Source organism: Hemicordylus capensis, chromosome 5 (genome assembly GCF_027244095.1).
Source record: "Hemicordylus capensis ecotype Gifberg chromosome 5, rHemCap1.1.pri, whole genome shotgun sequence".
In the NCBI taxonomy this organism is placed as follows: Eukaryota; Metazoa; Chordata; class Lepidosauria; order Squamata; family Cordylidae; genus Hemicordylus; species Hemicordylus capensis.
In genome coordinates, this window is record NC_069661.1 from 18,564,648 (window position 1) to 18,577,632 (window position 12,985).

Here is a 12,985-nt window from a genome sequence, read left to right on the forward strand (position 1 = left end):
ACGGCATTGGAGTGGATCTGGTCCTTCCTTGGGGGGAGGGTCCAGGTGGTGGTGCTGGGGGACTACTGCTTGGCCCCGTGGTTATTGGCCTGTGGGGTCCCGCAGGGTTTGGTTTTGTCCCCCATGCTGTTTAACATCTACATGAATCCGCTGGGAGAGGTCATCCGGGGACTTGGACTGAGTTGTCAGCAATATGAGGATGACATTCAGCTCTATCTCTCCTTGTCACCTGATCCTAGGGAGGCAGTGGATGTCCTGAATCAGAGGCTGGAGGCTGTGATGGGTTGGATGTGGGCTAATAAACTGAAATTGAATCCAGACAAGAAGGAGGTAATGTTGGTCAGTAGGAGAGCCAATCAGGATGAGGAGATTGTACCGGTTCTGGATGGGGTTGCACTCCCCTTGAAGGAGCAAGTATGCAGCTTGGGGGTACTACTGGACCCGGCTCTGCTTTTGGAAGCTCAGGTGGAGGCGGTGGCCAGGGGTGCCTTTGCACGGCTTCGGCTAGTGCGCCAGCTGCGTCCCTTTCTCGAGAAGGCAGATCTGGCCACGGTTACCCATGCCTTAGTCACGTCGCAGCTGGATTACTGTAACATGCTCTATGTGGGCCCCTGAAGAATATTTGGAAACTGCAGCTAGTGCAAAATGCGGCAGCCAGGGTTTTGTCTGGAGCTGCCCGATGGGAACATATCACTCCCCTTTTGAAAGAGCTGCACTGGCTACCAGTTTGTTTCCAGGTCCAATTCAAGGTGCTGGTTTTGACCTTTAAAGTCCTTAATGGTTTGGGCCCGGGATACTTGAGGGACTGCCTGCTCCCAAGGGTTGCTGCCCACTTGACAAGGTCATCTGAGGGGGCTCTGCTCCGGGTGCCGACAATGAAGGAGGCTCGTCTGTCATGCATGCGGGACAGGGCCTTCTCTGTTGCTGCCCCCAGACTTTGGTATGCTCTCCCGGTGGCTATTCGCTCCACAGTCTCCATCATGGCTTTGAGAAAACATGTGAAGACTTTGCTTTTTACTCAGGCTTTTATGTGATCGTCTCCATTGCTGCTTCTTTGTATATTGTATGGTATTTATGTATTTTACATTTTTTAAAAATTAGATCTGTTTTTATATTTTAGTATATTTTAATTGTGTAATTTTTATAGTCTTGTTTTAACTTTTTCTATGTGAACCACCTTGTGATTATTTTAATGAAAGGTGGTTAACAATAAATTAAATAAATTAGCTGCTCAACAGCGGCAAAATGCTTCCGTTCAGGCAAATTGCATTCAGAATGTAAAAAGCAAAGCACCCAGCAGGGGGAGCAGTCTCGTGAAAACGAACAACCTGAAAAAAACAGCAACCTTTTGACACCAGATATACGACATTATAGCACTATATCGCAGAAATTAGATTTGGACATATGCATTGGAAAAATGAATGGCACCCTGCTCTCCGCGAAGGGACTGTGGTGTCACAACACAGGAAGTGTGAAAGCACACTTCAGAGATTCGGTGTGACCCCATTGCAGGGTCTAATCTGGAAAGTGCCCAGAAGGAGAGAAAGAATAACGAGCAGTGCTATGTCCAGCACTGTTTATACACCCCCACTCCTGGAATTGGTACCCTAAGCAACGGCCTGGGTCTGCCTAGTGGACGGACAGACCCCGAGCGTATTTCGCCACTCATGAATTGCCACTCTGAGTGACTATCAATCTTCCATTACTAACTGTAGTTGCTTCCATTTTCATACCATGGGGGGTGGGGCTGCGGTGGTCACCATTCCCTCCCCCCACAAATCCTTCAGAACAGTGCAGCATCTGGGATGCTGGGGGTGGGAGTCAGCACCAAGAGGGGGTTACAAAAATGAGCTCTGCCTGTCCTTTTAAATCTTTAATGGTTAAAAGAAGTGGGGCGGGCGGGGGGTGGGGGCAGAGAGACCTGCCAATTACAAGAAAGCCCTCCATTACAAAAATTAATAGTGGTCTTGAAAGCAAGGAATGCCAGATATGCAGAGGCGTAACTAGGGAAAATGGCGCCTAGGGCAAGCACTGAAATTGCGCCCCCCCCCAACATCTGACATGCATCTTTCAGAAAGCTATTCAAGACAAGGGTATTAGAATCCTTAATATGCACCTATGCATGTTAATGGACTGTCACGGCTTAGAGACAGGTGACTTGTCTTTAAGCCATGAGATAGCAACTTACTTCAGAATAGCAATCTGAGTATTTTTTGCAAGTTCATACTTGTTCATTTAGTGGTATTGATTTTGTATTGTTGATGCTTAGTACCACTCCCCTATATATTATTATTTGATCAGCATAGGCACAGGGCACCAAAACTAGACTGGTATAGATTATTAGTAAGAGTGAGATAAGCCCTTTCCACAGTCAACATTTACATTCTGATGTTTAAGTTAAGCAAATCAATCCATTCTCCAGCTTGCAATGGAGAAGATAATTTTTTTCATAATTTTAACAAAAACAACAAAGCCCCTACTTATACAGAATTAGACATGCTTAATATAAATTATACTAATTTCAAAGATTACTCAAGGCATTCCTTTTTGCTTCTTTATTTAAGTTAAGCTAAAAAGAAAACAGCATAAAAACAAAAATAAGGGGCGATCACACATGAAGAGTCAATCATGATGGGCTCCTTGGAAGAGCAGGATATAAATGTTAAAAAAATAAGATAGAATAAAAAATATGGAACATTAGCTAATATTAATATGTACTTTCAAGTAGTATTTCTCACATATTTTCCACAGCACATTGCTAGTAACCATACATGCAAATCAATGATATTTGGTTTGTGTTCATAATTGATTCTGATTCACTTCATATCAAGCGGCGGCGGGACTCGAGAGCCACAGGCAGCAGCAGCAAGCTACACAGCACTCCTCCTCGCTCTCATCAGATCAACTCGCGCATGCGCGTGAGTGGGGGGCGGGAGTACCAGGACTCAGGAGGAGGTAATCATGCGGCCAACAGCACCCAAGCACCCAAGCCAGGCCAGCCGGAGCTGGGGGTGGGGGGCGCCGCGGTGGTGCCGCGGCTGCCTGAAAAATGAATTGGGTGTGGGTGGGGTGAACTCGTGGCCAGTGAGGCGCTGAGGCCAGACAGAGTCAAGAGCTCATGGCGGGGGGGCGCCGCCGCCGCTGCTGCTGCTGACTGAAAAATAAATTTGGTGGCGGTGAGGGCGGGGTCATGGCACTTTTGGGCACCCCTTCCCCAAGTGGCGCCCAGGGCACGTGCCCTGCCTGCCCTACCCGTAGTTACGCCTCTGCAGATATGCTACTTGGTCCATTCAGGACCTTTCTGCATTTGTTTTGAACGAATTATATATGAACCAATTGGCCCGATTATGTCCCCCCACAACCGCCCCCCCACAGTCATTCATTCAAAAGTGAATGCACACACAGAAGGCATATTTGTGGATCTGCTGTGAAGCAGATTCATCCTTCAGATGAATCCGTGGCATGAAGCCATGTGTGAATAACTCCCTGGAAAGTTTTTCACATTTGAGTTTGCATCTCCTCCAGAATGGAGGGTGTGCGTTCACATATCGGCCAAATTTACCCCAAAGTCCCTGTGAAGTATCAGGGAACACTCCATGCACAATTTGGGTTTTTCAGTGCACATTAGAGTATAGCCCGATTCATATCTGGGGTAGAAAATATCCACTTTTGTGTCTTTGCGGGGGGACAACTTAGAACTCACAGTCAAGCCTGCTGTCTGGCAAAGCTCCTGGCTGTATACTTCTTACTCTGATTTTTCCATCTAAGGGCAGCCGAGAGGCAGGTGTGCAGCAGCTGGGCCTCAGGGGAGCTGCTGCACCAGGATAGTTCTGTTGCCTGGCTGTGTGTTCCTTCCTCTTCCCCACCCCACAGAGGACTGCAGGCTTTTTCCATTGACCAAAAAGAGGGCAAGAGGACTCAGGTGCTGCTGCAACTATGGCTCCGGGGAGCTGCTAAACAATGGCATTTGGATGCCCTGCTGCCTGGCTGTGAGCTTGTTGTTCTCATTCCCCTAGGACTGCAGGTATTTTTTGCTGCCCGAGGGCAGAGAAGGAAGAGCCAGGAGAAGTGGCAGATGTGCCTCTGATGAGTGCTGTACATGTGTGCATTATGTATGTGCCTTAAGTGTGATCTATGGCTGGGCTCACTTGCTTGAATGACCGTATTTACCCAAATCCAACTTTTTCCAAGTTGTTTGAAGTTAGAAATTTGAGGGGGTGGTGGTGGTGGTGGGTCACTTAAATTCAGAGTCTTCTTCCTTTTGGGTAAATGCAGGTATAATCTGTATTGTTTCAGAGGGTCATCCTAAATTTGGAGTCATCTTCTATTTGGGTAAATAGGGCATGTACTTTTTAGTTCTTCCTTTGTGCCGGGGTGGAGCCACTACTGAGTGAATGAGTTCAAAGAACCTGGGCTGCCACCCCTCAGGGGCTGCGCCTCGCATCCGGCAGGGCCCCCACGTCTGGCGTCAGACATGAAGGGTGTTGTTTAGCTTCTGAACGGGTCTGTGCAGCCCCATTTGGGAGCTAAAACATGTCCTCCGTATCTGACGTCAGACGCAGGGGCATGGCTATGCAGCAGGTGGGGCTAGGGGATGCAGCGGTGGGCTGAGCCCAAGCCGCTGATGGCCTCCCTCTGCACCTGCTTTGTGCTTCTGGACAGAGTCTGAATTGTGCTAAACATTTCTTGAAATAGGTTGGCTTCCTATCATATATGTATGAATGCATTGCTTGGGGATACAAGAGCTCATGCAATAGCTGGACGCTTTAGATAAGCAAGCAAGCATGGAATATAAACAAACTAAACAATCCATATTATGCAGAGAAGAGCCAATAGCCACTCCCCATTTTTGAAAGGCACTCTAAATGCTCAGCATATTAATTTGCTGGAGTTCTGTCAGGTGCCAGTCAAAGTGACAGATGATTTCCCAAGGCCCAAAGGCTCAGACTTTGAGAGATGAGGGAGGTTTACCTCAGAATGCCGAGGATATTCCTCTGTCTTGTCTTATGTGATTTTCAAGTGTACAAAGAAAGCTAGTGCCATTTCTGACACACTGGGGCAACACGAAACTGGAGCTGAAGTGGCCATAGGTTGCGAAATCTGAATGTCCGAATGCATGAAACTGCATGAAACTGGAAACTCCAGACCCACATGGAAAGTGACCTATAGTTTTGCTCTCCAAATTCCAGTTTGAACCCTCAGGTTGTAGTGTGTTTTGCTGCTCCTACGCAAGGTTAACAACCGCCTGTAGTATGTCCAAATGCAGAACTGTAGGCTCAGCTGCCTGAGACCAGAGTTGGAGGAGGAAAAGCTCCTCCCTCTCTCCGACTGCGATTGGCTGTGCGGGCTGTCCTTCGTGCAAGAAGGAAGCCTGCACAACCAGATCCCCGTCCTCTCTGCAGTCTCCTTGACTGCATAGAGCCTGTTCTCCATTACACCCAAATGTGGACAGGAGAGCAGGGTGGGGGTAGGGAGTGGATTCTGCTCCTGCAGTTCCACATTTCATGCAAATGCGGCCCTTTTGTTGAAGGCTGCCTGGGAAGAATTTATATTCATATTCCGTCCTACATCCTAAGACCCCAGGGCAGTTAACAGGATAACATTAAAACAAGATAAAGCAATAAGAGACAAGACTACTCAAATGTTACCTGTAGTTACTTGCATTCCCACAACAACAGCTGGCTATAAACTTTGCTACCAAGACTTGGAACCATTTCTCTTTGCTGCATACTCAAGGGATGTATGCAGAAAGAGATTTTACTTTGTAATCAACTTGTGGAATTCTCTGCCACAAGATGTGGTGACAGCCAACAACCTGGATGACTTTAAGAGGAGTTTGGATAACTGTTGGAAGTTAAAGGACTTTGCGCTGTCTCTTGTCTCAGACAGTGGAGGACAGACTAGTGAGTCAGAGGGCTAGAGGGTCAAGACATTGGTCATCCCTTCTCCACTGCTCTGACACTATCCCTTTGGATATGTAGATTGCTAATCTCAGGGATTAACTTCCTTCCTCTCTCTCTTCCCTACCTGCCCTTCTACCTTGCAACATGGCAAGCCTCTCTCCCTGCTCCATGTGTGCAGAGAAGATGCAGAATCCATTTGCATCCAGCTAGATAGATAGATTAGAGATCCTAACTCCTCACTTTCCTATCTAGAATGGAGTTCCTTAATAAATGCCTTATATATTGATCTGAAACTGAATTGGCTCCAAGTTACTTTACTCTCAGCATACACGCATGCTTAACTAAATCCGCTGTGTTGTGCACTCTGCTATAATGAGAAAGGGATTCTCTCACCACAGAGAATTTCCAACATAACTTCATGGAGGAGAGGTCTGTCAATGGCTACTAGTCGGAGGGCTATAGGCCACCTCCAGCCTCAAAGGCAGGATGCCTCTGAGTACCAGTTGCAGGAGAGTAACAGCAGGAGAGAGGGCATGCCCTCAGCTGTTGCCTGTAGGCTTCCAGAGGTATCTGGTGGGCCACTGTGTGAAACAGGATGCTGGACCAGACGGGCCCTGGGTCTGATCCAGCAGGGCTGTTCTTATGTTCTTAATAACACACACGGGTGGAATCCCCTATTGATAAGGGCTGAAAATGTGCTAAAGCCTTCCAGTAGGAACAGAACATGAGGAGGAGTTAGAAGCCTTGATAGTTCTTCAGTTCCCTTGCTTTTGTCCTGAAGGGAGGAGAAAAAAGAAAAAGAGCCCACTACCCAGCTCCTAAGATTCCACTCTTCTCTCCCTCAAGTGCCATACTGGGGCTACTGAATAATCATCTTGTCTCAAGGAGAGGAAAGGGAAGCTAAAACGGCATGCAGGCACTCCCCTGAGTTACAAACATCTGACTTGGTCTTCTAGAAGCAAGCATGAATAGTCCCCTTTGCTAAGCAGGGCCTGCCCTGTTTTGCATTTGAATGGGAGATTACATGTGTGAGCACTGTAAAATATTCCCCTTAGGGGATGGGGCCACTCTGGGAAGAGCATTTAGGTTCCAAGTTCCCTCCCTGGCATCTCCAAGATAGGGCTGAGAGAGACTCCTGCCTGCAACCCTGCCGCTGCCAGTCTGTGTAGACAATACTGAGCTAGATGGACCAATGGTCTGACTCTGTATAAGGCAGCTTCCTATGACTTACACCCATATGTACCTAAATACAGCGCTCCATAACATGTTACATTAATGAAGTCCCCAACTACAAACACTAACCTGCACTTACAAGCAAGTCGTCATTCTTGAAAACGATATGTGCTCCGAGTTATAAACATCCGACTTACAAACTCTTGGAACACAAACCATTGTTAAGTTGGGGACTTCCTGTAACAGATAACCAGATTGAAAAAAGCAGCATGATGAAGAGTCCATAAATATAAATATTTAAACGACTGAAGAGCTTCTGGTCAGCATGGAAACAACTGCAAATTCTTTGAACTGCAGCATTTTCATTGTACCGTACATGGTCTAGGGCACTTTTTAAAGCACAAAGGCAATTCATGAATGCAACAAACAAGAGGAAGGTTGGTTAGGAATGTTCTCCTCACCAGTGTTATAGCAAGGGGCAAAAAGTTAAGATGGGCCCCTGCCCCTCCCCCTTTCATTTTCAGCAAGGTGTGAGGGAAAGAGCAGAGAGCAAGGTGTCCCCCAAACCAGCACCCCCCCCCCTTTCAGGGAACATAGGAAGCTGCCTTATACCAAGTCAGACCATTGGTCCATCTAGCTCAGTTGTCAGAGATGAGGAAGCACTTATTTTAGCAGGGAGCACATTCCAGAGTCTCGGGGAGGCAACAGAGAAGGCCTGTCCCCATGTAGCCACCAGACATAGGAAGCTGCCTTATACCAAGTGAGACCACTGGGTCCATCTAGCTCAATATTATCTACTCTGACTGGCAGCAGCTTCTCCAAGGTTGCAGGCAGGAGCCTCTCTCAGCCCTATCTTGGGGATGTTGGGGTGGGAACTTGGAACCTTCTGCATGCAAACATGCAGGTGCTTGCTCCAGAGTGGCCCCATCTTTTAAAGGGGAATATCTTATAGTGCTCACACCTGTAGTCTCCCATTCACATGCAAACCAGGGTGGACCCTGCTTAGCAAAGGGGACAATTCATGCTGCTACCACGAGACCAGCTCTCCTCCCCAGGGACATTTGCCCCTCCTTGTTCAATTGTAGCTACACCCCTGCTCCTCATCCCTTTCAGTAAGGACACAGACACACATATGAACCCGTGCAGGTGGTGTGGGGTAGAGGTGGGGAACCATTCAGTCGTCAGATTTACTAGTTCCTGGAAACCAGGACTAAAAAGAAGCAGCCAGCAGGTAGACCTGGTCACCTCTGCACTGTGGCCCAGGGCTACCCTAGCACGGGGAAGCCAGGTCTCACTGCCCCATGCAGGAATCCCTGGCCTTCAGTGGCCAGGTCTACTGGGCAGGTGAGGGAGGGCAGGACGGCCTCTGGGTGGCCAGCCCAGTGCTTCTGAGCGCAGATCGACTGTCCCCGTTGGCCCACACTCAAACTCATTGATAGACCTGGCCTCCATTGCACCAGCAACCAGGTCTGCGGTTGCCATTGCATCTTCTCCATTGAAGTCCGTTGCTAGACCTGGCCTCCCTACATTTTTTTGTTTGTTTTAGAGGGCGGTGGGAACAGTGTCTTCCTTTTGCAATTAGAAAGCATGGTAGCTCCCTCTGGTCATTAACCCCCGCCCCCAATCCCCGCTCCACAACCCACAGCACTATAGCACCCAGTCGGAGGCCTCACAGTACAGCCTACTGTATACCCTCTCATGCAGCACAGGGAGGAGGAGCTGGTGGTTAGGGATGTGCATGGAACTGGTGGGGGCTGGTTCAATGGCGGGGGTGGGGGTGGCTTTAAGGGCAGGGGAAGATGCACTTTCCCCCGCCCATCGGGGCGGCAGCGTACCTCCCTGCTGCCCTGCCCCGATGTTATCCAGAAGTGGTAGCTGCAACTGCATGTGCCACGCTTGAGCGCCTATTGGGTGTGTGCACAACACGTGCAGTCGCAGCTACGACTTCCGGTTACTTCTGGATAACATCAGAGCAGGGTGACAGGGAGGTACACTGCTGTCCCAATGGGCTTTTAGGTAAATGTGCACCGGCAAGGGAAACATGGGGGTGGTGGTGGTAAGTGCATCATCCCCCATCCTTAAAGCCACCCCACCATCAAACCCTTGAGCGGGGCAAGGTTCAAACCAGTTTGGAGTCCCATGAAAGGGCCTCTGAACCTGTTCATGCACATCCCTATTGGTGGTGAGGCAGGGAACGTCGTGGAGAAAAGCTTAAAAATAGAGTTTTAATAAGACTAGTCTGTAGAAAAAGGCAAGCCCCCAAATGTGAGATTGCCAGAAAGACAAGTATAAGAGATAGATGTAACAAAAAGGGAAAAGGAGGACAGAAAAGGATTAAAAACAACAACAATCTAAAATAGGAGAAGATAAACCAGGGGAAAATATGTTAAAGTAGAAAAAGAAGAGACTGAGGCCAGATCACTGGGGAACAGCAACAGAAAGTCGTAAAAGATTCACAGCAACAGGAAGAACACTTGAAAAAGAGAAGCAAAACCAGGCAAGACCAGACCCACAAGAAGTCAGGTGGCAAAGAAGTGAGCAGGAAAGCGAGATCAACCGTGAATGCATTAGCTGTTAGCACAAAAAAAGTTCAAAGAGGAACAGGGCAAATAAGAGCTTGTGAATTAGCAAAGATAAAGAGGAAGAGCAAATTATGTACATAAACTGAAAGAACATATTACAGAGGAAAGTCTGTCACTGAATACAGACCCAAAGCTCTGCTCCCCAAGTGTTTTAAATCAAAGATTGATGAGAAGATGCTACTTACTCAGAGAAGAAGGGTCTGGTGAGGGGGTTTCAATTCCCCTTGTTTTGTGTGATGTGAGAAAACATGAGCTTAAGGAGAAACAGTAGAGATGACAATTACCTTAGGCTAACAAGAGAAAGTAAACCAGGTGCAGTTGAGGGCTGAGTTCCTGTAACAGATGTGCACCAGAGGGAATTTGGGCAGGTGCCGCTGAAAACAGTCCCACCTGACAGAAGTCCCTCTTGTATATGACTGTTAAAGGAAAAGGAGCCCTCTCTTCTGTTGCATCTGTGGTCACCATGTACACAATACAACTGCCTAGTTCTGCTCAGAAAATGGTGGCATATGCAAATGCATAATTATTGCAGCATGTTAAACTCAAAATGCAGTTTTTGGGTGCTGTGGGTGCTATCAGTAATGTGGGTGATTTTAAGACATTTTAAAACAATTTAAACAATGTAAATCAAAGCAGCTACTCTTTCAGCTGAGTGTAGCTGTGTTATAAATGTTATAAATGAAAAATTAAAAAGGGCTGCTATTCTGGTCATGGAAAGTTTGTTCTGCACCATTCTGCACAGCTGTGTAGGTGCATATTTGAAATCACCACCACCAACCCCCCCCCCCAAAACCCTAATCTTCTGAGGAAGGTCAGTGAGCCATCAAGTCCTAACCACCTGAAACATTATAATTTTGGCAATATAGAAATGTGGTGGATTAATTACTAAAACCTACTGCTTCTAATCTAAATGGTATAATTCCGATTATTTATTTTATTGTATTTTATTTAAAACATTTCTGTTCTACCCCACCAGCCCAATTCTGCTTGGGGCAGCTCACAGAAGTAATAAATCACAATAAAACATCATGGAAATAAAATTAGACAGGTAGCATAGCAGAGCAGGTATAAAATTGGTAAAAAATAGCTAAAAACTGGAACCCAATTAAAAAGAGATGATAATTGATGATGATTTCACTGGTTTCCCTTTCTTTTATGATATTCTTAGATCATGGAACACAGAGTGATGCCTTATACTAAGTCAGACCACTGGTCCATCCAGCTCAGTATTGTCTACACAGACTGGCAGCAGTTTCTCCAAGGGTGCAGGCAGGAGTCTCTCAGCCCTATCTTGGAGATGCTGCCTGCCAGGAAGGGAACTTGGAACCTTCTGCATGCAAGAATGCAACAGCTCTTCCCAGAGTGGCCCCATCCCCTAAGGGGAATATCTTACAGAGTTCACACATGTAGTCTCCCATTCAAATGCAACCCAGAGTGGACCCTGCTTAGCAAAGGGGACAATTCATGCTTGCTACAATAAGCTCTCCTCATTCTTTCTCTGTATGCTCACACGCATGCGCACACGCGCACACACACTAAGCTGAGTCACAGCTTTGAAAGTGGTTGTATCTGATACTGTTGTTGCTTCCCAAATCTGGGTGGCCTAATTTGCATATTAGGCAGATTATGCATTAACTGATTTGCATTTTATTTATTTATTTATTTGACAGATTTGTATACTTTCCCCTCCTTCTCTGCCCTCCCATGTGATCAGATCCAGAGTAAAATCCAGTCAATCTGGGCAGCGCATTTGAAATCTGTGTAAATCCAGGTGGATTGTTTAACTGTTCCCTCATTATTTTCCTTCCCACTGCATTTAATTGAGTTTACTTCCTTGTAGGTGAGCATGTAGAACTAAAGGTTCATTTATCAAAATCTTCTTTCTCAAAGTGGTCAGCCAGCCGTATGCTTCCAGAAAGCTTCAAAGAAGTATCAAGGAAATCCCAGAAATGATTCCTAGCCAGCACCAGCAAACTAGTACTACTATTCTGGTATAGACCTCCCTTGAACATGGAGGTTCTACGTGAGATTTAAACTTGACCTATGTATGGTCAAGTGACGTTTCCACATTCACAGGCATTTTAGTTCTGATGTAGAAAGTCAGTGTTCAAGAGCAGTCTACATCAGGATGCTGGTTTCTCGGTGTTGGGTGGGAATGGTTTTCATGATTTCCTTGCTGTGCTTCTTTGGGACTTCCTAACACAGAGCCCTTGGTCCCCATCCTATACATGTTTACTCATAAGTAAGCCCTAGAGAAATACATGGGGTGACCCCCCTCAGTAAGTTCTTCTATGCTTTGCTGATGGGCTGAGAGGAAGAAAAAAAGAGAGAGCCCAAATTCTTGCCTAGGATCTCTGCTGGTCCTGATTCCTATGTGTATTTACTCAGAAATAAGCTCCAACCTTTGCTGAAAGACTTTGCTTCCCCCCTTTGGTGGGGGTGAGAGAAAGGGGGCAGAGGAAGAAGACAAAAACTCATGAAAGGAAACGGAGAGGGAGGAATGTTTGTTTAATTATAAACCTGCCATGAGTGCTCACAGACACTCTTTATCAGGCTCTTTATGTTCTGAACCAGGAAGTCACCCACTAGAAATTGCCAGGACTTGCCCTGTCCAACTTTCGCTTCAGAATTCTCCGTTGGCAGAAACAGTAGTCATCTGTTGCTTAGTTATTGTCCCCTGATGTTATGGGAATTTCGAAGAAGAATTATTCAAAAACTACTGGGTGGATGTTTTTCCAACCAGAAAAAGGCACAGTCTAGGGGGATAAAACTCAGAAAACAGATGTCTTGTACATCGATGTGAGCAATTGATTGGGAAGTTGGCAAGTAAAGACATAAATGAACAACTGCATGGCAGTTGACAGGGCACAATGACAGCATTTATATTTAGTTGTAGAAGAAAGAAAGGAAAGTCACAACAGGAAACCTGCATGAATGCTTCAAAATAGAGAAGGAAAAGCAGATAAGGCCAGATGGTGGAGGCTGTTTTCTGGACTATGAGATCTGTGCTGCTTACAGGGTTGCAAACTGCAATAGAATGAGGAAGAAGTTTGAAACTGCAGGTGCAGCGGTTCTCAGGGAAAGAGTCCACCCCAGTTTGTATTTGAATGGGAGACTACATGTGAGGACTGTAAGATATTCCCCTTAGGGGATGGGGCCGCTCTGGGAAGAACACCTGCCTGCTGGCATGCCCAAGGTTCCAAATTCCTTCCCTGGCATCTCCAGACAGGGCTGAGAGAGATTCCTGCCTGCAACCTGGGAGAAGCTCCTGCCAGTCTGTACAGACAATACTGAGCTAGATGGACCAAGGGTCTGACTTGGTAGAAG

General features: G+C 46.7%; 1 protein-coding gene across 3 annotated transcripts in view; it reads right to left on the bottom strand.

Annotated features, from left to right (window-relative positions):
- Positions 1–9,958, bottom strand: part of PLAC8 (placenta associated 8) — a 28,809-nt gene extending 18,851 nt beyond the window's left edge. For all 3 annotated transcript variants that reach the window (XM_053252684.1, XM_053252685.1, XM_053252682.1), the window contains exon 1: positions 9,844–9,958. In XM_053252684.1, the coding sequence (XP_053108659.1) occupies position 9,844 (1 nt within the window). In that variant the 5' untranslated portion in view covers positions 9,845–9,958. The remainder of the gene's footprint in view (positions 1–9,843) is intronic.
- Between the last annotated feature and the right edge of the window lie 3,027 nt (positions 9,959–12,985).